The 26,145-nt window shown below is 37.8% G+C and overlaps 2 protein-coding genes across 3 annotated transcripts in view; one reads left to right on the forward strand and one right to left on the reverse strand.

Annotated features, from left to right (window-relative positions):
- Positions 1–2,826: 2,826 nt before the first annotated feature.
- On the reverse strand, positions 2,827–7,891 carry C7H2orf69 (chromosome 7 C2orf69 homolog). Its single transcript, XM_031601177.2, has 2 exons — positions 7,523–7,891; positions 2,827–6,188 (listed from the first exon to the last, which is right to left on the reverse strand). The coding sequence occupies exons 1-2, from the start codon at positions 7,823–7,825 to the stop codon at positions 5,349–5,351; spliced, it is 1,143 nt and encodes a 380-aa protein (XP_031457037.1). The 5' UTR covers positions 7,826–7,891; the 3' UTR covers positions 2,827–5,348.
- Positions 7,892–7,991: 100 nt separating this feature from the next.
- The window catches only part of SATB2 (SATB homeobox 2), a 211,723-nt gene continuing 193,569 nt past the window's right edge, over positions 7,992–26,145 (forward strand). The window contains exons 1-2 of one of the 2 annotated variants that reach the window (XM_090144256.1): positions 7,992–8,389; positions 19,037–19,129. In XM_090144256.1, the coding sequence (XP_090000382.1) occupies positions 19,127–19,129 (3 nt within the window). In that variant the 5' untranslated portion in view covers positions 7,992–8,389; positions 19,037–19,126. Of the gene's footprint in view, positions 8,390–8,964; positions 9,019–19,036; positions 19,130–26,145 lie in introns of those variants that run through there. The other variant, XM_090144257.1, reaches the window with a different exon arrangement.

The raw sequence follows: 26,145 nt of genomic DNA on the forward strand, positions 1-26,145 counted from the left end.
AGTCACTTAAGAAACAAGTGTAATGAAACTCTAGGGACAGGAAACTACTTTAGAGCCGTCACTATTTTAGAACCTAAAGTACTCTAAGCAAAATGCCTGCCTTAATCAGTTTTTCCACGGTGAATCTCAGTGATGTGGAGCAGCCAGTACTGTGGTTTTTTTTTTTCTTTTTTCTTTTTTTTGTCAGCAGGAGGAGTGAAATATGCTATGTTAATGCTGCTAAACTGAATTCAATCAGGAGTATCTGTCTGGCACTGGGAAAAGCAGTATCTGTCTCTTCCACACAGGTGTTGTATGATCTTACATTACTTGCTTACTTCATATTATTTTGAGTTGAGAACAGACATCTTGGACCCTAACAGAGTTAAGAGACCAATAAGATCAATGGAAAGCCAGCCCTGGTCTCAAGGTTATCATCAGCAATATTCACATGTGCCTAAATATCTGTCAAGTTATGAATATTATAAATTACATGTTGTGTTTTTTTTTTTTCTCCTTCAATCAACCTTCTTAACAAAAATGAAATTAGATTTCAATATAAGATCACAAAGATTTTGAAGAAGTAACACCAAAATGTGATTTGAAGAGGCTGTCTCCTGCAGGCTGCAGTCTGAGACATGAGTCTTTGCTTTTTGCTTTGTACAGGGACAGCCCACACAAAATTTACATTTGTAGATTCTGCTAGGCAGTACCTAAAAATGCGGCTCACAAGAGAGCACAGAGATTAGCACTTACGTTGCAACAAGAAGGGCTGTGAGACTTGGCTTCACGGGAATCCAAAGCACTGCTCAACACAGGTTTTATGCTAAAGCAACTGCAGAAGCATAGAATCACCAAGGTTGGAAAAGACCTCTAAGATCATCCAGGCCAACCATCCACCTGTCACCAACATTTCTCATTAAACCAAATCCCTCAGTACAACATCTATGCTGACTGCTACTCAATGTAGCTTATCTGCTACAGATTACATTGCCATACATCCTGTATTAAAACACACATGGCTCTACAGACTATTTCAGTGTTATCAAGAAACAGTGCAACAAATGCCTCAAGCTACAGTCATGATTAATATATTATACAGTTATGCCAGTACCGTGTGGAAATTCAGTAAAAACAATACAAAACCAGTTGAGTCATCCATAATTTTTCACAAAACATCTTTCTTCCACCTTTCCAATATTTTTTTTAATCAGTGTTATTGCAGAATCACATTTACAAAACAGTTTCAGTTACCTGGACTGAGAGAATATTATACACGTCTGAAGTATTCTTATAATTTAATTAATTATTTGAAAGAGACCAGATGGGGAGGATTATCCTCAAAAGTACAAAATTCAAAACCAACAAGACCACCAACAAGACAGATGTGAGATGGACATCAACAAAGGCAAGAAGAGGAAAAGTAATCAGCTTCTGATAAAGTTTAATGATATCTTGGAGAGTTTGATTTTACCCACATCTTTCCTGCTGTGTTTCCATGGGATACCAGATAAGTCAATTCAGTCTGGTTTTTAACAGACTTTCAGTCATTTTGTTTACTCGATAGATAGCTGCTTTGAGACCCTAAAGCCAGATCTCAAGAAACAGTGCATATATAGCATTCCACTGTTGCACTGACCATATGTGAATATGTATTATAGTATAATTAAAAATATGTACTTAAAGTAAATGGATGGGTATGGTATAAACTCAGTACTTCAACTTACCGTCTCTAAGACAAGATAAACACCTTCACTCCACACAGATAGCAAAATAGCTTCAGCTGAGAAAGGACAACATTGTTAGAAGCACCGTTGGAGGGAAGGGGGAAAAAAAGTGACTTTCTTTCTTCAAATAGCTCAGAAAGACTCTTCTGGGAAAACATAAGTGCATGATCAGATGCAATCACATTTATCCATGAATATCCACAGTAATAACGTCCTAATTCCTGAACTGACTTTGCAATAATTTCTATGACTATTTAAATACATGTCACTCCTATTAGTTATCTCTGTATCAGCAATAATGTGAATTTAGCAAGCTGGAACAGCTTACTATAAAGTGCTAGTGCTAACTTACATAAGGAAACAGAAAGATGTTAACATTGGGAGAACAAAAGATTTCAATAACGTTTTAAGACTTGGACCCTCAATCATCTTTCAAACTCTGGGGTCCAATTCATTACAGAAGCATCTATAGAAATGCGACTACATCAACCCTTAGCCTTTGGTAGGAAAAAAGTTAGCTAAGTTTCTAATATGTAAGACACACTCCAAGTAGAATCATTTATGTTATGTGTAATCTGGACAATTTCACAGAACTGAAAACTGTCTTAAAGGGATTTTTAACAGCTGTGGCTTAAAATGTATTAGCATTCCTCAAAATCTGAAGAACGTCTTTCCTATTGTCCAGGAAACAAGCAAGTAATATGAAGAAAACCAGCTATTACATACCTGGTTGCACTAAGGACGGTGTAACGTTCCTTACCCCACTCAAAAATATAACTGTAAGTAAGCATGAAAACCACTCAACTTTAGGCATTTACATCCAAGCATATTAAAAAATTGTCTTTGCAGTTAACCTCGAGAAACAAGCACATACAAACTATGACCCAGTTCATCCTAACATAGAAAAGTTCAACCTGTGGGTACTTCACAACAGCTTTCCTATGTATGCGAGTTTCCAGGAAGCTCTTTTAGAATTATGGATGCCAACTATGTTAATACAAAGCCTGCTCTGAAAAAAAAAGGTGCTTTGAAACAAATCACTTTTTAAACTAGGTCACCACAAACACCTGACAAAACATAATGCACAGAACTCAACTGCTTTAATCATTTTACACTCACATTGAAGTGTTTTCACCCATTATAAATAGTTTATTTTCTACATTCTTTGCATATCATTTTTAGCATGCATTGTACTAAATGAGGCACATCCAACAGAGCATTACAACTATCAGAGAATGAAAAAAACAGGCAGTTTTCCCTCCACAACATTAAGTCTCACAGTAAGATTAGCTTTATAACAAAGTGCTTATTTTTCAAACTAATACAGCAACGCTTGAGCTGCTTTTGCTTAATGAATTATTCTAAGCCACCTCCACCAAAAGGACAACTGCTCAGGAACTTCTGAAGATGATGCCAATATTTTAATAGTTGTTTTCAAAAGCTTGTACCAACCCACTCCTGCTGTTTTGGCTGGCACTGAATTGTCTAGAAATGGGTCTGTGATCTGCACTGCTACTGGGTAGGGCAAGTCTCAGCATATCTAAATTAGTCTGGTTAATTTTGCAGATAAGCTGAACTGACAGGGAACAAGGTCAGTGATATGTTTGTTTATTTCAATTTAAATGTGGATAAGCAATGATATTTCAAGCAATCTGCAGGCATGTGTAGGCCATTAAAACCATTTTTAAGATGGTCCACATTTCCTTTCCTTTAGAGAAAAGAGTCCTAACATATGATGCAAGGGTTATCGAAAGGACCAAAACTGTTCTTCTTTAGAACAGGTAAGTATTTAGAATCTCATTAAAATGGTAATAAATAGAGTTGAACAAAGTCTCCAAGAAAAACAAACATAGAAAGAACTAGATGCCAGATTCCCTTATGTTAGTTGGTTTACATGTTGCTCTTTTCTTCAGAAATTAAAATAGCTTATTTCTAGTTTTGATCAAAGTGGTACACATGGCCTCATTATTAGTGACATAGCTCCCTTCCACATCAGTAAAGTATGCATAATTATTTCTATTGCTCTTGATATTTTGAGTTTTTAAAAAAGTGTTCTGAGTTCAACAAAGTTTTCTCATTCTTTAGTGATCATTAATATGTGCATCAACATTGCAAGAGATGTCAGAATCCAGTCTCCAGTGAAACCTGCATTTTCAAAATATCCCAGTAGAGGAAAGACGACCCAGGTCTTTCCTTCCACAGTTTAAGGATAACAAGAAACAGGGGGAAGGGCATGGGAACAATGCTGAATAAAAAACTCTTTTTCAGAACTGAGCCGTATTTGTCTCTACAGTTTTCACTAACCTGCTTTTGTATTTCTATCCTTCAAGACATCCAAAGCCATTTTAAGCCAAGGTTCATCGTTAAAAGCTGCAGTTGTCTTTAAGGATTCACTAACATTTATTTGTAGATAAATAGAAAAAGTTGTTTACAATTGTAAAAAAAACAAAAAACAAAAACCTGCATTACGTCCATCTTTCATGTTGAAAAATAATCAGGTTCAAGGCAGGAGCAAGATTTGTATCTTAGAATTGGGTGTTGGGTTTGTTTGGTTTTTCATTTTTAATTTCTTGCCTAGAACATTAAGCTTTGCATATAGATTTTTGGGCAGCTCTACAAGCAGCTGCTGCAATACGTGGAAAGGAGAGAACAGTTCTACAAACAGAAGAACTACAAAATGGCTACAGGCAACAGCCTAAAATTTTTAATGTAACTTCTCATACACTATGTACTTACGGCTTGATTTAGATGAATGCTAATGCTGCAGTTTGTAAGAAAAACTTCCACCAGTCCAAGATCAGAAGGGCTAAAGATACCCCTTGAGCTGAAAATGCAGATATGACTGCTGGTCCTTACAGAAGTTAGTCAAAACAATAGCAAGGTATGTTGAAACAGCAATAAACTACAACCTTACAAACATTCTTGGTCACTCAACATAGCTAGGTCTAAATTTTCAAGCTCCCAGGCAAAATGGCTATTCACAAGCAGATGCTGTGCAATGAGTTAAGGAAACTTTGTAGCCACAGAAAAGGCAAGGCGCTCATGAAGAAGAAAAACAGATTGGCACCATTGTTCCAGATGTAAATACTCATGTCTTCTTTTCAATTAGGAGAAACATTACAAAACTGGAAGATTTACTTAACTAAAGGAAACAGTTTCCAACAAAATAGAGAGCTAAGATCAATCTAACAATCATTATCCTTTCACCAAAAAAACCTAAAGAAAATAATGGACAGAGACCAAAGTTTTTAGCCCTGGAAGCTACTAAGTTGACATATCCAGACATATGAAAGTCTTAAGTACTTAAAATTCCCATTGAAGGTAGCATACGACTTTAGACATCCAGGACTAAAAATTCTGCCAATAATTTAACAATAAATGCTCACACAACACAAAACATTTATAGAATAACTCTTCATAACAGTTTTTTTCTTTTCTTTTCAGGTATCAAATGATGACGTCTTGCTGATGTCCTCCTTTTGAAGCTACTTGAAATGCGTATATGGCAGCTATTAGTAACTCAGGTCTGATTTAGTATTCTCTTCAGAAAGCATCTGCACAAAGCTAGATAACAGGATCTAGATAACAGGATTTACCACATCAAAAGTGCTCTTGCAATGAATATACTATTTAGATACAGTCTCAAAATACTTCATGAACTCTGAAATGGTTATCTAAGGAGGGAACTTCATCAGCAAAATGTAGTTGATCATTTATTTCCACACCAAATTCTTCAAGTATCTGTACAAATTTCTCATGCTCTCTCCCAATCCATGACCTCATTGTGTCAAACACTTGATATGGCGTAACGTGAGAATGAACTTCAATTCCTGTCTGTGCAAGCTCTTTCAGCACTTCAGGATAAGTAACCCAAGTATTGCTTCCTCCCGAGTGACCACCATCCAACCAGTATATGGCTTTTATGTTTTTTAGGAAGGCATCTGTATTCTTGTCTTTCTTAGCTTCTTTCAGCTCATAAAGCAGCTGGTTCAAAACCACACAACCTTTACTGAAGCCAATCAAAGTAAATGACACTGCACCTACAGCAGATGGTATAGTGAAGTTCATGGTGGAATTATTAGAGCATTCACAATCTTTCTCTCTTTCTGTGGATGAGCAGCCATTTGCTGTAGGAACAGACTGCGGCTCTGATTTACGAGCAGATACTTTTGCATCCTTGCTGAAACCATGCGTGGTTGTCTGGGACTGCAGAATATTCTGAGAGAGTCTGAATGCATTAACTAGCAACGCGTGGAGATGCTTGAAAGCTCCAAAGTCGGTGCTGTGCTCTGGTGCTCCAAACATGTTGCTAGCCACAAAGTTGTCATAACAACTGAATTTGTGCAAGTGCATTCGAGAACACTTTACAACCCAAATAAAACTATCAGGGAATCGGTGAGCAAGTATGGTAGCAACATTTTCGAAACTCCAGTGCTCCCACTGAAAGTTTTCTGGGTGGCAAGACATGATGTCATAATAGTTCTGAAAAATTAAAAAATAGAAAAGACGCATTACTACATTGAAAAAACAGCTCAGCTCCAGCTAGTACATTCACAAGAAGGGATCACGACCAAAGGGATCTGTTTCGCACTACACAGATGCTCTCTTGCTAGCCTCTGAGAACAAGAAACATGCTACAGAAACTGCTACATTTAGCTTTACCTGTTCTACTTCAATATTTTTACCATACATTTTTACATCCCCAAAATCAACATAATAAAAGTAACTTGAAGTACACATCATTTCTGTAATATTACTCCAAAAGAAGACTAAAGTATTACTCATTTTAGTATGACACAGAAATGTAGAATTGCTAACGTTGGAAAGAACTTTAAGACCCATCCAGATCCAACCCCCTGCCATGGGCAGGGTTGACAACCACTAGATCAGTCCACCCAGAGCCCCATCCAACCAGGCCTTGACTGCCTGCAGAGATGGGACATCCACAGCTTCCCCGGGCAGCCCATGCCAGCACCTCACCACTCTCTGAGTCAAGATTTCTTCCTTATACCTAACCTAAATCTCCTTTCAGTTTAAAGCCATTGCCCCTTGCCTTATCACTATCAGACCGTGTAGAAAGTCAGTTCCCCTCCTGCTTGTAAGCTCCCTTTGACTACTGGAAAGTCACACTGAGGTGTCCCTGGAGACTTCTTTTCTCCAGGCTAAACAAGCTCAGCTCCTTTAAACTTTATTTATAGGAAAAGTGCTCCAAAACACATAATTATAATGTATTTACTCCACTTCCAGAAATATTGTTTGTCCTATTACAGGCAAACAATAGACTTGAATCTTCGGGAATTGGTTTTCTCATGCACGATCCTCGCCCTGAATCCCCAGCAGCAGAGAACACGGATCAGTTACACGTACTGAGGAGAACACAAGCTCTGGACAAGGCACAAGCAGCAGCGGCAGCCCGAAGGGTTTTCTTAGATCACCCTGACCCTTGAAATGGAAGTTACACGCTACCGGCGTGTGCAGACACCGCGTGCACCGCGGCGTCCCTTCGATGTCTGTCACCTTAGGGACAACACGTGCCTCCTTACAGGCACGGTTTTTAACACTTAGAAAGCACCTTGGTGACTGCTATCCACAGATCTGCTCTGGAAAGCTCCCGGTTTTCCAATTCCCTCATCTCTGCAAAGACACGCTTTCACAGCCCCAGACGCCGCCGCCAGCAGTGACGCCCCGAGCACTGTTTACAGACGCTTCCCCTCAGCCGCGCCGCCCAGCTCCACACGGCGGGCAGGGCCGGCTCCCTCAGCCGCGGGATTCCTGCCGCGGGCTCCCCGCCCCCGGCCCCGCACCCCGCCCCGTACCTGCACGTCCCCCGGGAAGTACACGACGTGATGCTGAGGCGGCGCCGGGCCGCGCGGGGCCGGCGGCAGCAGCAGCAGCAGCTCGTTGGCCCGCTGCGGCTCCGCGCCCGTCACCTCCGGCAGCCGCAGCCACGGCGGGCTCAGCCGCGCTGAGGAGAAGCCGCCGCCGCCGCCGCTCGCGGGCCCCGCGGCGCAGGCGGCCGGCGTCCCGCAAAGACTCATGCTCCCGCCCAGGCCGAGGGCGGCGGGGCCGATCAGCCCCCACAGCAGCGAAGCTGCGCCCGTCCGGCAGCGCCCGCTCATGGGGCCGCCAACCGCCGCCCGCAGCCCAGCCCACAGCGCGCCTGCGCGCCACCCCCACGGCCCGCCCATCGGTGCCGCCGCCCCCTGAGGGAACCCTCAAAGGGCGGTGCACGTGCGCCCGTAACGGCCGCCCGCCTCGGCGGTGACGTCACGGAACTTTGAAAAAGAGCGGGAAGGGAAGCGAGGAGCGGCTGCGCGGCGCCTCTGAGGAGACGGCGTCGGGCTGGGTTGGTGGGAACGCCTGCGTTCTTCCTCACCGCGCCTCTGGGCACCGGTATCTGCCAGCAGGACTCTGAAGAGAGCGTTTGCTGACATGCCCTACTCACGGCCCCTTGGCCTCGTCGCGTGTTTGCTGAGTGATGCTAAGATGGCAGTGCCCAGTTCACGTTCTGCATGGCTTTGCTTGAAAATAATGCCGGGCTAAAAAATTCAGAGGAAAGATTGAGCAGTATTTGCCTCCAAATTTGCTACTGTGACCAAGGAGCCCCCCGAGTGAAGTAGGCCCCTAAGTGTGCTGCTGGGGGATACCCTAAGTTCTGTGTAGAGCAGTTCATTTCAAAACAGGTATGTGAGCCCTTACCTTTCCTAAAGTACTGCAGTATTCATCACAGCACCTTAGGTGAATCTGTTTCATTTCAGTTATATTAGCTTGAATATGGGAGGACAGACATTGGAGGAAAAGTTTTGTGTGTTTTGCATTAAGAAAGTGCATTCACTGCAAATAAGGAAGGGGAGCCTTTCCATTCTTCCTAGGTGTTCTGGAGGGAGTTAGAATTCTCCTATTTTTGTGTATTCACTTATTTCTTCTGGTATTTCTACTTTGAGCAATATTTTTTTTTACATACTGAAATTAGAAACAAGATTAATTAATGCCTGGTGCTTTTGATGAAGGCTGGCTCTCCATCAAAGACTTGAGATATTTTAAAGATACTCTTCCTACTTTGTATTTCTAGGAGAAACTGGGATTTATAAACTTTTTTGTGACTAATGTGATTTGTCGATTTTTAAATTACTACCTTATAACTCATCTTTTCTACTTCTCACGTAGAAATTATGTTTGATATAGAGGTTTTTCAGATCTGAAAAAAATTGCTCTTTTTCCTGTTCACCAGGAGACAGCGCTATGCAATGTGAAAGCCTGGAGCAGCCTCTGCTTATAATCACAGCCGTGACTCGGGGGCTTGATGTTGGAGGTGTGTTTCAGCAATAGCTAGTGTATTTTCAGTAGAGCTAGTAGTCAGTTCCAAAATTTGCCTGTAGAGCTGGAGTCCCTCTGGAAGCTCAAGTAATGTATTCTGTCTATGTTCACAAGAGTCTCTCACAATCTAGAGCTGTGGGATGGTTATGATTAGGAGACAACTGCGCGAGTTTAGTCCAACTCACCTGCTCAAAGCAAAGTCTGCAAGAACATGTTGTTCAGGGTCTTGGAGACTCCACAACTTCTCTGCACAATGTGTTTTAGTGTTTGATCATGCTCTTCAGATCTAAAGTTGTTTTAATGATAAGACAGAATTTCCTGTTTCAGCATGTGCCCTTTCCCTTAATTGTGTTGTCAGCCTTTCAGTGGGCTTGCTTGGGTACATCAGTGTTTCTCCTAGTGGAAAATCTAGAACTGAACCCATCTCAGCAAGCGGCTGTAGTCACAGCAGTGTGAGTAGAGTGGAAGAACCACCTTTCTTAATCTACGCGTGGATTTTTTCTTAACTCCACCTGGGATGCTGTTGGGCTTTGCTGTGATGGTACATCGCATATTGTGCACTTTTAAGTTATGTTATTGTTATATGTAGTACTATATATAAATTATATATTGGGTATTTGTCACTCTCCTCCTATGTGTGTAATCTAGGAAGTATCAGTGTTTAAACTGTTCACATGGGCATCAGGATAACAGATTCCAAATATCCTGTTAGAAGAATCACAGAATAAGACCGGTATAAGAACTTGCAGAGCTTTTTGATGAAATTCTAGGCCTGTTTAAAAAGTAAAAATGGATGCATAAATTAGCTCTGAAACATAGGCACCTCAGCCAGAGTTTGATTTTCAAAAGAAGTTGTAATTAAGTAATATAACGCACTGTCCATACATATAAGATTAAACTGCAAATGTCCAACTCTATCACATATTTGGAAATATGCTTGACTTTCCTATATTGAACAGCAGTAAAGTTAGATGATAGACATCAAGTAAAGCTTGCAAGTGTTGAACCTTATTTCACCCTTGCTTCTGCACAGACTATGTAGCAGCATTGTTATAAAGAGGAGGAGTTGCACTAGGCTTAGTGGAACTTGGTATGGACAAAGATTTGTTTAAGGCGAAGGATTAGGGCTGAGCTTCCTAAAAATTTTACTTTACACTTGTGCATGTTAGGAGTCTAGCTTATCACGCCTAGGGCCAGCTAGAAATATTCACCCCCTTTCTTTCCAATTCCTTCCAGTACACTATTTCTGCAAGAGTAAGTATTTAAGCCTACTACTGTACTTATTTTTCTTATGAGATGCATGTATACACATGCTCATCTTTGCATTATATTTTGCTTTCAGCTGTACATGTGTTCAGATTGCAGGTTGGTAGAGGACTGGAAGAGCTGTGAAAACACCTTTAAATACTGATAGAAAACTCCTCTTTAGATGATATGCAGCTGTGTCTTTCACTGTTAAGAAAATGCACCAGGTGTAGCATATCATTCTTTTCAGGTGTAGTAACACTTAGAGGATGGAATTATGCTTGTCTGTGGCAGAGCATGCATGGAGGAATTTCCAGCAGCTACACAGTGGTGGGTGGTGAGGTCTTGATTCATAGTTTTTCTTACTGTATTAGTGGCAACAGTTCAAATGAAATTATGTCTATTATGCTCCATTACAAGCACTAAACAATTCTGCTGAAATTCCTACTGACAACTATGCCTGCCAACAGCCATCTTCTGTGCAAGGATATTCAGGAGAGCATTAGGAGGAAATCATTTTGTTCTCAACAATTTATTGAGTTGTATGAAAGCGAGAGTAAAAGCTTTTCAGGATGAAAAACAAATCTGTTCTTTTTCTGTCAGTTTTATTGGGAACCTACTGAAATAGCAGGATATGTGATCTCATTTCCATCTTTTTTCACTGCTGAAAAATTATCAGGGAGTATAAAGGATCAAAAACTCCTGATGCTGTTTCTCTTGTGCTATTTTTCTGTGGAAGTTTGTTTTCTTTGATCAGTCTGTGTGTACTACAGTTTATCTACATAATCTATCAGTCCTTCCCAATGGCCCTCTTGGCCATTTTCAATGAAGAATAAGAGTTCTAGAGCAAATAACCTGCAAGTATTGGGAAAACTGCTAGATGAATAGATGAGGATGATCTGAAAGAGTGCCTTCACTGAAGGAAAGTTGGGAAGGAAGTTGGCCTTTGTACTTCATGTTTGGAAGCAATTAACTGAAAATTCTGCCTGTACTGGCTTCACATGTGCTATCTGATGTCTGATCCTGTTCTTAGAGGGTGTGGTGCTAAAAAGGGCTGAAATTATTAAATAGAGAAGTTTAGGACAGAGGGCGTGAGTCTATTTAAAATTAAAACCTAAAACTTTGGTACTTCTGCCATTCATGGAATGCTTAGTTAAATAACAAGCAAAGAGCTTGTGTTGCAATTTGTCTAAGAATATGGGAACAGCTTGTGGCTTAAAGAAACTGTAAACTGTCTGGTATAAATCAGTATAAATTGAAAATCTGGTCAGGATCTAAATGAGCACATGGTGGCCCTAGAATTGGAAATGGAAGGTGGTTTTTATTATTAAAAAAAAAAGAGTGGGCCAAAGCTCAGCCCCTAACCATTCCTGTGGTCTGAGATGTATCTGGCAGTGAAGTTATGAAAATCTGGCTTGTGCACATCTGCATCTCAATTTCCCTTCTCTCATTCTTTGCTTAGCTACTGCAAGTACCAGCCTTTCCATATTGAATTTCAACATATCGACGATAGCCTTGATTTTTTTTTTTCTGATCTACCCTGGATCAGACCTTTGAGTTTGCTCATACTTCTGCAGAGCTGACTGGAGTTTTCCTGAAAAAATCAGGAGTTAGAAGTCCACACTGTGATAATTTTCTAAGTCTTAAGGACATGAGTTTTAGTGGGAGTAGATATTATTGAATGATGACATGGAATCTGATGGAAGATGTTTGAGTGTTGAGATTTGAATTTCTGACTGAAAGCAGCTAATTCATACATAGTGTTTGAATACTACTGCTGAGGTGTTAAGGCATTAAGGCAGTCTTCTCACTAGAAGACACTTATTGGGTGATGTTACTCCACCAAACATCTCTTGATGGGAATAACTGTAAATGTAGGAATGCTCAACTCTTATCACAGTTGTCTGAGACTGATACTGTCATAAAACTAGAAATCAAATTTCCTAATAGTTAGGAATAGATAGGGATAGTCTAGATATTTATTTAAATATTTAATAGATGGATGTTCTACCACAGTCACTAGAATACTGATATCTAAGCATCTATTCAACAAGAAAAATTGCTCGGTTCTTACACTGAGGTATTTAGATACATGGAAGATACATTTACAGTGGAGTAAATCTGGTGTCAGATGCACAGTTCTTTTGTTAGATGGAATGTAGAAATGGTTCAAAGAAGTGGAAATAAGGTGAGATTCTTTTTGTAGCAAGTACTAAATTTGTAGAGAATAAAAAATTATGCAGAAAATGTAAAATGTTTTTCCTTACTATTAATTTCTTGTTAAAATACTTGAGTTTAGCAATGAATATAAGTGGATTTTTGTTGCATACCAACTTTCTTTTGATAGAGAAGTAAGATTTGTCTTTTTTTCCCTTTAAATGCCACTATGTTACTATTTTAACATGCATAGTTAGGGTTATTGATATTTATGCAATGTGTGAATGTTACAAACCATCAAATATTAACATTCAGTGTCCAGAAGGAGTTGTTATTGAACTTTGCTCAGCACCAAAAAAGCAGCATAAAATGTTAATTGTTTTGAAAATGATTTATTTCATGCTAAACATTTTTGAGTGTCATTCTTAGTATATTATGGGTTTTCTTAAACATATTTCTTAGAGTTAAAAGATCTTGTAAATTTCTTAAGAACCTCTTATTCAAGATCAGTTGGTGGGTTAAGGATCAATTGTTGATTAGAGTGAATTAGAGACAAGTACTGTAATTTAGGAATAATCTAATTTCAATTTTGCAGTCTTTCTAGGAAGTTTGTTTCTAAATGAGTTGTTTAAAATTGACTTCCCTGTTTATGTGGCCTTAGAGAGGAAGTATTACTCTACCCAGGTCATAGTCATTTGTTTAAACTCTGTGAAAACAAAACTGCACATTTGTATTTAGTGGCTGCCTGCGTTGACTTTCAAATCAACTGATATGGCAATGCAGGCAGGAGTCCATCCTTATGTTGCTGCTTTGGCTTTATTTCCTATTCATTTTCTCTTGGCTAATGCAGAATATGGAGGAATGAAAAGTGGTTTGGAAATGTGTAAGTGGAGATCTTGAACTGACATTTAAATTTGTTGTCACTGGTAAATGGACATTTTTTTCTTAAATCCATCTCTTGTATGATTTAGAATAGGATTCAGCATTTTAAGTATCCTAACTAGGCATTTCTGGACAGCTATGTCTCTAGTTAAGAAGTAAAAGATTTGTCAGACTAGAGAAGTATATATGTATCAGTTATTTAGTCTGCTGGTACATAAGCTCTTCTTCAGAAAGCATGTGAAGCCCCAGTCTAGAAAAGGATGTGAACAGGTGACTAAGTGTTTTCCTATACTGAAGCCAAACCTAAGAGTATTACGAATATTTGGCTAACAGTTAAGCAAATTCATCTTGGGTGCTGAGGCTTGAGCTTTTGTAACTGTTGTTTCAACAATATTCTTCTATGTTGTTACTTGCTTGGTTGTTTTTTCTTCATGGGGGAAGAAAAGAGAAAACCTTTTCAAGGTTTTATTCAGGTCTTGATTTAAGTGGGAGACTAAAATGCTGTAGATGCCCACAAGAAACAACTGATTTGAAAACAGTTCTGTTCTTGATATGTATATAGCTGTACAATCTCTTCTCCCTTTCCTCCCTCATTACAAAGATACTATGTAACTGCAGGTAACACATCAAAATACCCTGAGCACATCTAACTTTTACTACATGTTCTGTCACTGTATTATACTGACTTTAAAAATGCTTCCTGTTTCCTAGTAAGTACTTTATATCTGCATTTTCCCACTATTATGTTGAAATACTTCTTTTCTGTAGCAATTGGATCTTTCATTCAAACAAAATTACAGGACTTAGTACCCAAATATCGTAAGCTAAGACAACCACTTTTCAAATCAGTGGCTTCAAATGAGTTAAAGATCATTACAGTTCAGTAGTCAGCTTCTTGGGGCTCCTTTGGGACCTTAAATCCTTCTTGAGGAAAAAAAGCATTGAGAAGATTTTATAAGTATTTCAATTATTTTCCCCGTGGCTGTGTACAAATATGTAGAGAATTCTGGCTAAGCCACTGCTGTTGGTTTTGTTTTCATTTAAAATTTCTTTGCAATTCTGTTAATTCGTCTTCTTGTGCTGAATACTTCATGGGAAAGAAAGATATGCTTTCCAACCAATAGGCTAAATGTCTGTGTTACGACATGCTGCATTTAGGAATTGCACAGAGGGATCTTTCTATATTAAAATATAACACTAAGCAGACTTCTAAACATAACAGATTAAATTGAGATTTCATTATTTTGCTGTCAAATCAGAGTACAGAATTTCATAAAATAGATTTCATGTTTAGAATTCCAAAAAGTTGATTACAAATGAAAATTGGTGATGAGCAAAGATGGCAATCTTCTACTAAAGTCCTCTTTAAACCTCAGTTATGGCTTAACTGTGACTAAAGAAAGTTTTATTGGTATAGCTTAATACCAACATAAATTCCACAGGACAGCTCTGCACTGTGATAGCTGTGATATCTGCCTGTATTGCAGCTGTTATTATTTACCTGCTGATACAGGATTTTCAGTCCTAGCTATGATTTTTCCATAATCCATTTATAAGAAACACATTATCAACTTTCTCACTCTTTACCTCTTTCAATATCATATTTGTGAATGGGCTATTGATAACAGTCCTTTAAATTGGAATGGCTTCTAAGGCATGAGATGAAAATAATGCTTGAAGGTGAATAAAATTGACATTATTTTAGAAATATACACAATTAACTAAGCTGGTCAAGATATACTTGCCAGTCTTAGCTAGCCTAACTTGTAAAGATATTCTAGCAAGGCGTCAGCATTTAAGCTTTTTGAGTTATGGTCCCTCTTACATCATTATTTCCCAGATGAGTCTCTGGAATGGTGCTCTCACCTGTGAATGAGATAGAAAGTAGAGCTGAAATACTGTGGATAAGTTTTCCCTACGGAAAGCTTTCTTCTTGCAAGTAACATATGTATTCAGGATTTTTTGTTCGGGGGTTTTGAGAGGAGAGGAAGAAGAAATGAATTGAAGGAGATAAAGGGTGAAGAAGGAATTAAGAGTTAAATCTGTAAGGAGACTTTGAAATATTTCTTGATAGTACTTATGGTTAAGAAGGAATTTGTCATTACCACAATTAACAAAATGGAACACTCTAAAAGGAGATTTCTATTATTACTCCAAAATTAAGCTGTCAAAAAGCATCAGTAACACTTGCAAGAGGTGGTTGTGAGAGACTGAAATTATTTAGAAGTAAAACTTCAGAATCCAAAATTTGAGGCAAATATACTTTTTCTCAGAACATATAATTTTAAGCCTCTAATGAAATTTTGTTAGAAAATCATTACCTTGAACAATGATATGAAGCTTCATGTTCTTTGTGGTTTTCATCTCTGTTTTGTAGCTTTCAATTGCCAGACAAGCTAACATTTGATGGAAAAAAAGCTGTTGGGTTTTTTGATGGCTTTGGCTGAAGCAAATGCAAAGCAGCATAATTCATCTGAACAGCTTACAGAGAGACTTCAAGTGTTTCACAGTTCTTATGAACAGCTGATCTCAAGACTTGTATTATCCTAACTTTAAGGGTTTGCTGCTTTTTGTCAGACCTCATTCTAGAAATAACACATGTTAGTGGAGTTTTCAGAAGATGTGAAATTGAAGAGGAAAGAAATGTTCTGTGTGAACATTTGTAATTCTTGCCTCTTAATGTGTAATCAGTGCAATTTCTTAAAGTGCCAATCCTTTCTGGCAGTGCTGGATTTCGTGAAGATTAATTTCTGGATGAAATTATCTCATTTGCAGATCATCTTAATATCAGTAATCTTTCAGTTTAGTACTTGCAGCATTACTATTTGTAGTTGCTGTTAACTGTTCTTTTAAATAAACCAACCTGATTGAGAGCTTAATTACTGTAATGTCCTGAACACTTAAACTCTTCTGCCATTTCAGAAGAGAAGCAGTGTGTGGCTTTTACTCTCTTGTTCCCTACTGTAACCAGATATACAAAGGAAATACACAGAGTGAGCTGTTATACTCACCTGAAGTGTATGTTGCTAAGCACTCTAGTACTTTTCCCAGTATCCTCTCAAGCTGCACTGCCAGAGTACGAGTCATCAAAAATTCCTTGTGCTTTTGCTGTTTGCACTGCAGGATATGGTTCCATACAGTACATGCCTTAGTGTTACCCTTTCCTCAGAGAGTTTCTGGCCTTTGTTTGATACTGGCCTGAATTTATTTTGCCCAGGACTGGTCACTTATCTATTTTTCCAATGTGCTTCTCCATTAAAGCAGTATGTGAGCACATTGCTTGGGATGAAATGTATGGGTCAGCTGCATCTGCAGTTGGTTTTGAATTGATATAGTACCATTCTCTTGAGGATGTGCTGAAGGAATAACCATAAGAGAAGCTATTTCCTGTCTGTTGTAGGGTGGTATGACTCAAACTTTAGAAGTTTTATAGCAGCATATTTCTAATTCACTGAAAAGGACTCCAAAGCAAATTCAGTCAGCAATTAAGACTTTCCAAATTCTGTTGAATGAAAAGTAAAAAGAACAGCATGCAAGATATGCAGATGGCAAGCAGGCAATTTGGAGCAAGCAATTCAGATTTTCCCTCTTTCCACAGAGAACAATCTGACTTTTTTTTCCCTCTAGCTTACTCATTATTCAGATAGCTGTGGGCATTTTTTCATGGTATCTTTGTGCAGCCAAATGATTACATATATTTGACAACTCAAATTCTGATATAATACTTCTAATTGGATGTTTAGGTCATGCAATGTTTGCTTTCTCTGACTTAATGACCTTTATTTCTACTAAGACTTCCCAAGTAAATGTTCAGTTCTTAAATTAGCAGCAAATAATTGCCTGTATTTGTACAGTTCCTGGTTCTCATCATTTCTGTTGGTAGCTTTGGGTACTGTAGTATCTGCAAACAGTGGCTGTGACCTGAGACTGAAATAAAATTTCAAGTGAATGTTTTGGGGATAGAAACATTAAACCATTTTCCAGTTCTGTTTCCATCTGAATTTGAGAGTAAATGCTGGTCAGTGAGGGTGGAGCCCAGCATTATATTTGTGCTGTTTTAGAATATCCTCTCTAGCTGTAATAATAAAAATAGTTGATCATTTTATGTTTAGACAGATATTTGTACTTCTAAATCTAACAGTATCCTTAAGAGAGAAACACTTTCTTTACTTATGGAGCATGTTGCAGTTCTGTGAAACATTGTTACACAAGCAACAGGTCTTCATGTACTAAAAATTTCCTGTCCCTGAAATATTGTAAGCTAGAATAACTTCATCTGAGTATGCAATATCAAAATATCTGTGTAGGATGTGGTTCAAATGTTGCAGTTACACAGCCTGTTATGTGCATGATGTCTGTGCTCTTCATATCTGCTCATGTAGAGTTCTCTTCAAAAGTACCAAGCTCAGATATGAAAAGTGAGGAATACCTCCAGTCCTTCTTGACTTCAACTGGAAATAAAGGCACTCCAGCTTTTGTAGTGCTGGAAAATGGAAGGTGCCTTGCAAATATCATTCTGTGATTAGTTGAAAATTGTTACTGTTTCACCGACTTTGTGGCTTTGAAGTCTTAAAATTTCAGTAAAGTGTATGATGATCATGTATGGTCTTTAAAAAAAAACAACCAACTTGGTTCATATAGAGCTTTATGTGATAGGACAGTGGGGTAAAATAGTCTTTTATATAAGTGCCAAAATGAGTTGCTTGAGAATATGGCCAGGTGCTAGAGACTCTTATTTTCTTCATATGTACAAGAACAAACACTCATTTTGATATGGTACTTGATTTTGCTTTAAATGTTACTATCGTTCAATACTGAACCATGCACTTTGATCTGACTTGCATAGCTAAAGTGGCTTAATGTGGAAACCTTTCTTGGTGAAAAGATGAACATTTAGAACTGGAAAAGCTTAGAAAAAAAAATTGATTTCTATCAACCTTGAACTTTTGAGGTTTTTATCACCTGTTTCCTTTTTCCTTTCCTTGTTTCATTCACATTAATGAATTGACTTGAATTCCTACTTATATTTGTGTATAAATGAATGATTTGTTCAGCTATTGATTATTTTTAAGTGTATCAGACTTTGCTGAGATCTTGGAAATCGGAATCTGCTGCTTTTCATTTTGATCAGTCGTTATGTTTTCCTCTCTAGCACTAAGTAACATTGCCATTGTTTTGGAGTTTCAGCTTTCAAGAAGCTGTTGATTTTTCGCTGCTACGTTAGAGGGCAGCAGTAGGCTAATAATGCGGGAATCTTACGGCGTTCCTTTGCTGTCATCTTGCCACCTGGTGGCAAAATGCAGAAGGCTGTAGCATGTGAAAAGTAAAGACTGCTTTCAGAGAGGGACTTCCTTCTGCTTGTATTCGCACAATGGAATAAATTCGGACTGTTTCCCCAAGAATCTGGGTTCTTTGTATTCAAGTGAATAACTTTATTTAAAATAATCGCAATAATTTTCACACAAATCCAGAGTTGAGCACTCTGCTTGAATGAGGGAGGAGGAAAAGACATTCATAGCTTTTTTCCAGCTTCAAATGCTTGTCTTTGTACTCTGTCTTAAAAGCTCAAGCCTAACTCTGCTTTTGCTGAAGTAAACAGTAAAACTTCTATTGACTTAAGCTTTTGTACTTGTTGTGTATATTAGAAATAAATATAATTTGTTTACTTGTAGTTACTATCTTCAATGTTGTTTCAAAGTGGTCATATTCAGTCTTTTCTATTTTTTTAGACAGGTACCATGCAGTAGTGGCTGAAACACTCTTTTGGAACAGTTTCTCCAAATTGAAGGAGACAAGCAACTCTGTGTGTTGAGCAGCACATGGTGAGTTTGAGTCTTTTTTTAATGGTTGCTACTGTAATTTTACTTTTCACTATTATTATATTATATTTTTATTTTATCATAAATCATTGTGTTTTTCCTAAAACACAACTTTCAGATCTTTAAAATACAGTTGTGAATTAGTCTCACCAAAATTAATAAATATAAGCTGGTAGGAGTTGATGACAAGAATTCTCTAAGTCTAGTGAAACTCTTCCAGGTACTCCTCTGACTTTTATATATTAAAGAAAAAAAACCACCCACAAAGAAACCCTTAATGTTTGCAATGTCTTGTTTATTAGCTTTTAAAGACATTTTTATTATAGGATCATAATTTTACATAATTTTCATCTTTTACTTAACCAGAAAAATGTGTCTATATACGAGGAGAGAGATATCTCCACTCAGTTTTAACAGCTTTTTAATGCATTACTATTTGACTAATTGCAATTACTGAGGCAGTTGTCTTACAAGGTACAAAGATCTAAAAGTATATATTAAATATATACTTATCTATTGCAATTTAGAAATAGTGTTATGTGGATTTTTTCCAATATTTTCATGAGTGATGTATTATTCTTCAAAAGTGTACTGCAATGAAGTACTTCATGAAATGGTTGCTGGACTTTTATTTTTAAGTATAAATATAAAGCATATGGATATGCATGCAAATATTTAAACATGCATTTTTCAGTGAAAATGACTACTTCACCGTATGCTCAAAAATGCTGCTTTTAGTTAATGCTGTTTTGCTGTTGGTTCTGTCAAGATGCTTAATTTTTAATGAAATTAAAATGTAGTTCTTCCCTGATTCTTGGACTGTTTCACATTCAATTCCTTAAGGAACAACAGAAGGGTGGCATTAGGTTTGCATTAGTGTTATTTTTCAGATCATGCACATTTTGCAGTCATTGAGGGTTCAAAGCCCATGACAGTTTAAATAAAGTGGCTATTTAAATTGTAGACCTGAGAGGTTTTCAATTTTTCATGTTAGTTCTCTGAATAAGATGATGCTGGTATAACTTACGGTTCTATATTGAATGGAACACGGTGACCTGTTCATGATGAAGTAGGCTTACTGAGGTAACCTTGGCAGTGGTTTAATGCTGCAACTTCTTGATGTTGGTATGGTAAGTCAGTGCCCATGCATTAGGCTCTGCCACCTAAATAATCTAATTACTCCTTACTAGCAAAGTACATTATTTCTTGATCTCACCAATGAACAAAAGCAAACATGAGTTTTTTTCTTATTTCTTCAAGGAAATAGTATGTATGTAGGTCACTCTGAAAGTAATACCTCCTATTTATTTCTGTGGAAACTACAGCAGGTAGAAAGAAAACAGTAATGCTATTCGATAGAGCAAATGCTCAACTACTAAACAGTTTTTCAACATAGTCAGCACCATTATGTATGTACTTCTGCCAGCAATGAACAAGAGCCTGTATATTGTACTTGTAAAAATTTTTACCAGCAGAGGTGATTGTACCAGTTCCTGGTAAATCTGAATGGAATTAAAAATTGTATCAGTCAGACTGGATCTGTAACATAACGTTCCTCCCATTCTGTATTGCTAAATGACTAATTTTGAGTGCTACAATATGACACAAATACAAAATTCAAGTTAAATGCTATTACACTCTTAAGTGTGTTAATACAACATGTTAAATGACCAATTCTTTAAATTTTAGTATTAAACATATTTGTTTTGATAGTACATAAGGGAACTGCTAGAACCACTATGTAAAACGGCTTTACGAGTTGCCATAGTGATTACATTGTAGAGTTCAGCAGTGTTCTTTCCCTTCTTGTTTCTTATTTCTCTTGTACAATTTTGAAAAAAAAAACAAGCCAATATTTCACTTTTTTTCTCTAGCAAAGTGGAAGTCCAAACAGATCTAAACTGTTTTGAATTTTTATTTGTGCTCCTTGCCTTGACAGTGCTTAAGTATCAGCTGTTTTAATTTTTCCATGATTTTGGTTCTTTCTGCTGCTTTACTCACTCGGGCAAGATGCGTGGCAGGGTAAAATTAATAATTTCAAGATCTGTGCATCTGTTCTTGTGTTTTAAGCGTTGTCCCTCTGTGCGACTCCATTCAGTACTTCTAAGCTATATATCTGCTTAATTGGGAGGGTCTTTTTTTTTCCCTCCGATCTGCTTTGATGTTAATCGTTAAAATTATGAACTAAGGCAGAACTTAAGGATGGTATATTTAGACTCTCTTCTTATTGCTCATTCCAGAGGCCATAAATTAGCACTTGCAAACATTGTTGCATGAAGTGTTATCAAATTGGATGTGTGAGAGGAAGAAGAGTGATTAACTGTTGTTTAAAGAAGGTGGGGAACCCGAACACCAATGACTGTATTCAGTAATTATGCTAAAGTGACCATGGTGAAGGCCTTTTTCTTGGCTCATCTTCTGCAGTGGTCAGTGCGCTCCTACCAATGGGGATGTGTTTATTTGGAGAGAGTGACTGTGGTGTGAGTGGGACAAAAGTTATTTCAATTAAATATCTCCTCTGAACAAGGTCTAAGTTCTGTCAACTTTATTTCTGTAAGGATCTTATATATTTGAAAAGCATAGATAGCATTTAACATCTAAGCACTATTTTACATGTAGAACATACTGTATGTTTATACATACCAGGGGTTGATTATCCCCTTGTACTCAGCTCTGGTGAGGCCACACTTTGAGTACTGTGTTCAGATTGGGCCTCGCACTACAAGGCATTGAGGCTCTGGAGAGTGCCCAAGAAAAGGGCAACAAAGTTGGTGAAGAATGTGGAACACAAGCCTTATGAGGAGTGGCTGAGGGAACTGGAATTGTTCAGTCCGGAAGAGAGGGGGCTCAGGGGAGACCTTACTACTCTCTACCTGAAAGGAGATTGTGGTGAAGGGGGAGGTCAGCCTTTTCTCACAGGTAACTAGTGATAGAATGACAGGGAATGGCCTCAAGTTGTTCCACGGGAGATTCAGATTGGATCCTAGGAAAAATTTCTTCTCAGAGTGGTTAGACATCGAACCAGATTGTCCAAAGAAGTGGTGAAGTCCTTGTCCCTGGAGATATTTAAGGAAAGATTGGATGTAGTAGTTCAGGATGTGGTTTATATTGGTAGTATGTAGACGACTGGACTAGATGATCTTACTGGTCTATTCCAAACTTAATGATTCTACTATTCTATATGTTTATATACCTATGTGAGTCTATATATGTATTTATACTCATGATGACATAAATGTGTATGTATTTATGAATCTTCTCAATCTGTTTTCTGGGCTTTTACTGGGAAGGAATGGAAACTGGGTATGATTCTGAGACTGGCTTAGGGAAGCCATCTGTTGGCTAAGATCCAGTTTGTAAACTTTTGTATTGTTTCTCTGCCAAATGTAAAGCATGTGTTAAAGTGACAATCAATGCATTTACAGTAAGTACATTCTTATGCATAAATGCTTAATGTTTAATTTTGTAGCAAACACAACGTATATATGGCTATTCCATATCCTTTCATTAATCCAAATCAGAAACCTTATATGTCACTATTTACATGAACTATGAAAGTTCAGCTGATGCTATAGTACAGAGCTGATGTCTCTGATACATGTTAGACTGGCTCATGATCTCAAAACAGCTCAATGTCATGCCAAATACTGGAGTTGTTTGCTCACAATTTTTATACATAGTTTCAAATTCTAATAATTATTTCAGATGTAATAATTTAACTGTTCTGAGATATCTTATAAATGACTGGCAAGCATCTAGAAGTACTAAAGAACTTATTATTTTATTTGTATTCAAATTACAGTTTACAGAGGGAGCTGGATATAACATGCTACTTCCTCTCCTCACACTGTGCAGAAAACATCAATGGTCAGAGCCTTGGGGACGACTATGAGTGCCTAATCATGCTTCCATTGTCAAAGTAGAGAAAATACTCTGGAAAGTGAAAAACAAAAAAAAGTTTCTGCATTATTCTTTTCCAAGGTAAATGCAAGTCCTGCTTGCCAGAGCAAAGGTGTTGGCAAATAACAGGAAATAATTTCCTAGCTTAAACCTTCCTTCAGGTACTACTTGAAGATGTTTTTTTCTTTCAGGCTTGTGAAACTACTGGTTTTTTGAGACTGTGCATTAGAGTTTTCTCTTCTTCCTTTCTTGGTACTTTACTTATCCCACAACTTTATTTGCAATTGGAATGGCACTGACCGTTGCTGAACATAGGCAGTAATTTTGCTGACCAGGATATGATGTTGATTTAATAGTGAAATCTATCATTTTTTTCTATTCCATGGTGACTTTAGTTCTGTTCTTCATAGTTGTTTTTTCTCATTACCTGACATACCTGAAGAAAAAAATGAAAACTTCGGATTTATGTTCTTCCTAGTTGCTTATTAACTCATTTCCATGCCACCTCTGATGCAGACTTAAAGGGCATTTTCTCGTGGCTGCTCCCAGCACTGGGCAAGTTGGAGAATCAGCAGTGCTATACTACTGCAGGCAATGCTGCTGTCAGGACAGCTTGCCTCCAAAGCGCCTGCTTGTTAGACTGGTACTGTCATCTCAATCAAATAGCTCCTTAACTGTGATTAACATCCACTATTGGATATTGTTCAACTGAACCCTGTTAAACTTATCTTTTTATAATGGATTAGCAAATCTACAGCAAAGTTGTCATGGCAAATTTAGTAACCTTTCTCCCAGTGAGATTTATGCTGTTTCAGTGTCTAATGATGTGGAATCTAGGAATGAGTGATGAATTTGTAAGGCAAGTGACCTTGTATCTCTCAAACACATTGGGCTGTACAGCCTACTTACCCTGTGAAAGTGCTGGTTGTGTGGTGTGATGCTGTACTCTACAAAACAGATTCACAGACTCAGCCACAACTGGCTTCAAGAAAGACTGAGGCAACATCAAAGGGATGATGTGACAGTTACCACAAAGTGAGGAAACAACTTGTTTTACAGCTTGAGCCTAAGAATGTCTCAATTTCTATTCTTCTGTAAGAGGAAAAAATGGCACAGTGACGTCTTTCTTTTCAGAGGGCTTTATTCAGTATTTTTAAAGCCTGGATGAGCAAACCAGTTGATGCAGTCCTTACACAATTTATGCTGAAGTGGTAGAATCCTAGATGAGTTTATGAAACGTAACTTAGTAAACAATGAAGAAGGCTGGACTTCCCAACTCTTTTCATGTATTTGGATTATGTAAAGCTTAATTGTGATCAGGAGCAACGTAACTTTTTTTCAATGCGTGAATAAAGCATTCAGCATCTAAGCACTCTTTGGATAATGGTTGCTTCAGATTTGTTGGGTGCAAGTCCCTGAATAAATATCTTTAGAAGTCACTTTGAAATAGGTTTATTCACTTTCTGTTATATTATAAATAATGCAAATGTGATGTCCATTTGGACAGTAGGTTTTTCTCTGGCACCTGCCACCAGCTGCAAAATTCACTGACTACAAGCTATGCAGCTGCCTTATACAATCAGTGCCAAGAAGGAGCATATTGCTAATGCACCTTCAAGTGCTTGAGCTGGTATATGGTACAGAAAACCTGAAGCAGGACATGAACCTTTGTTTTAAGAAAGTCACTTGGAGAAAATACTGAAATTGAATCACATTTGTTTAGGTTGGTGCTGGCCCTCAGGACTTGTGTTATCTTGTCTTCTAGTCTATGGTAATACAAGTTGTGATTTTTAAGGGATGTAGTAATAAGAGCTATATAACTGCATAAAACATCTACATATGTATGATTTTGATGTTTACATCTGAATGCTACATTTTTTCACTTCTCTCTGGCTTATTGACTTATCTGAATAAAACAGCAAACCTTCTTTAGTGAGATTTCAAAACTAACATTTCCTGGATATTTTGTCCACCATAGTTTTAGATCTGCTTGTTAGTCTTCAAATGTTGGGGATCTTCTTCTTTATCCATTATTTTTCTTTAGGCAACCTATCTACTTTATTTCTCATTCAGGATTTTGCTGATGCTTTTCCAACTGCTCACTCTCTTGGAAATGCATGTTCCAGATGACCCGAGGATGCTGTTGAGGAGCCTAGGGCTGACACTTGGTAAATTGAAACTGAGAGCTCAGAGCAAAGGCAATTGAAACTGATGGTGGAGATAAACACAAGGCCTAAATTGGAGATGAATATAGGTTTATTGCAAATTTTTTCATTAAGAAGGTGTTCTTCAACTTCAGGGAGAGATCCATGCTTTTTGGCCATTTAATTAATATTTATTAAATTAGAATAATTAATATTAATATATTAATATATTTAGATCTCTCTAAGCATAAAGCCTGTGCTTTGGGCATGCACTTGCATACATTAGCAGTGTTCAGTTACAAAGGAATATTGCTTTCTAATAAGGATTTCAAGTGGACAAAGTATTTACCTTTAACTGAAGGCGTCAAATATTCAGCCATGTCTTCCAGCAGCAGATTATAAGATGGCAAAAATCATTGTTGGCTTTTTGAATGTGTTGGGAGCTACGTAAGTTAGCACAAGCTGATAAGCCAGATATTACTTTCTCTTGGCATGTGTGTGTCTGGCTGATTATGCTGTTCTCTTCATGTTGTTTGCCAATGTTAGAACAGCACTTTAGGAGGTATCAATATTTTTTTTTTGTCGTCTTTCACACTGCAGTGGATAATCTGGTGGGAATTAGTTTTCCCTACTACAAAGAATAATATCATTGCACTGTAGTAGAGAGGCATACAAAAACATATTTAACAGCTATGAAATGTGTAACTAGCTTTTTCAGCAGTGTACATTTTAAAAGTCCTGCTCTGGGGGGATTGGCATGTTGTTGGTAAGTAATTCAGAATTTACTGAATGTCAATCACACTGCACTTCACGAAAAAGGTATATCACCTTTCATGTAACAAAAGAGCAAAATAAATAATTTTCTCCACCCTCATATCCAAAGAAAGATTGTCATCTGATTGTGTTATCTGCTATGACAGTGTGACTGTCCTTGATTTTAAAGTTTGGGATGTGCTTTCCTGTTGTGCTGAATTA

This window comes from Phasianus colchicus, chromosome 7, assembly GCF_987193195.1.
Source record: "Phasianus colchicus chromosome 7, bPhaCol1.hap1.1, whole genome shotgun sequence".
Lineage (NCBI taxonomy): Eukaryota > Metazoa > Chordata > Aves > Galliformes > Phasianidae > Phasianus > Phasianus colchicus.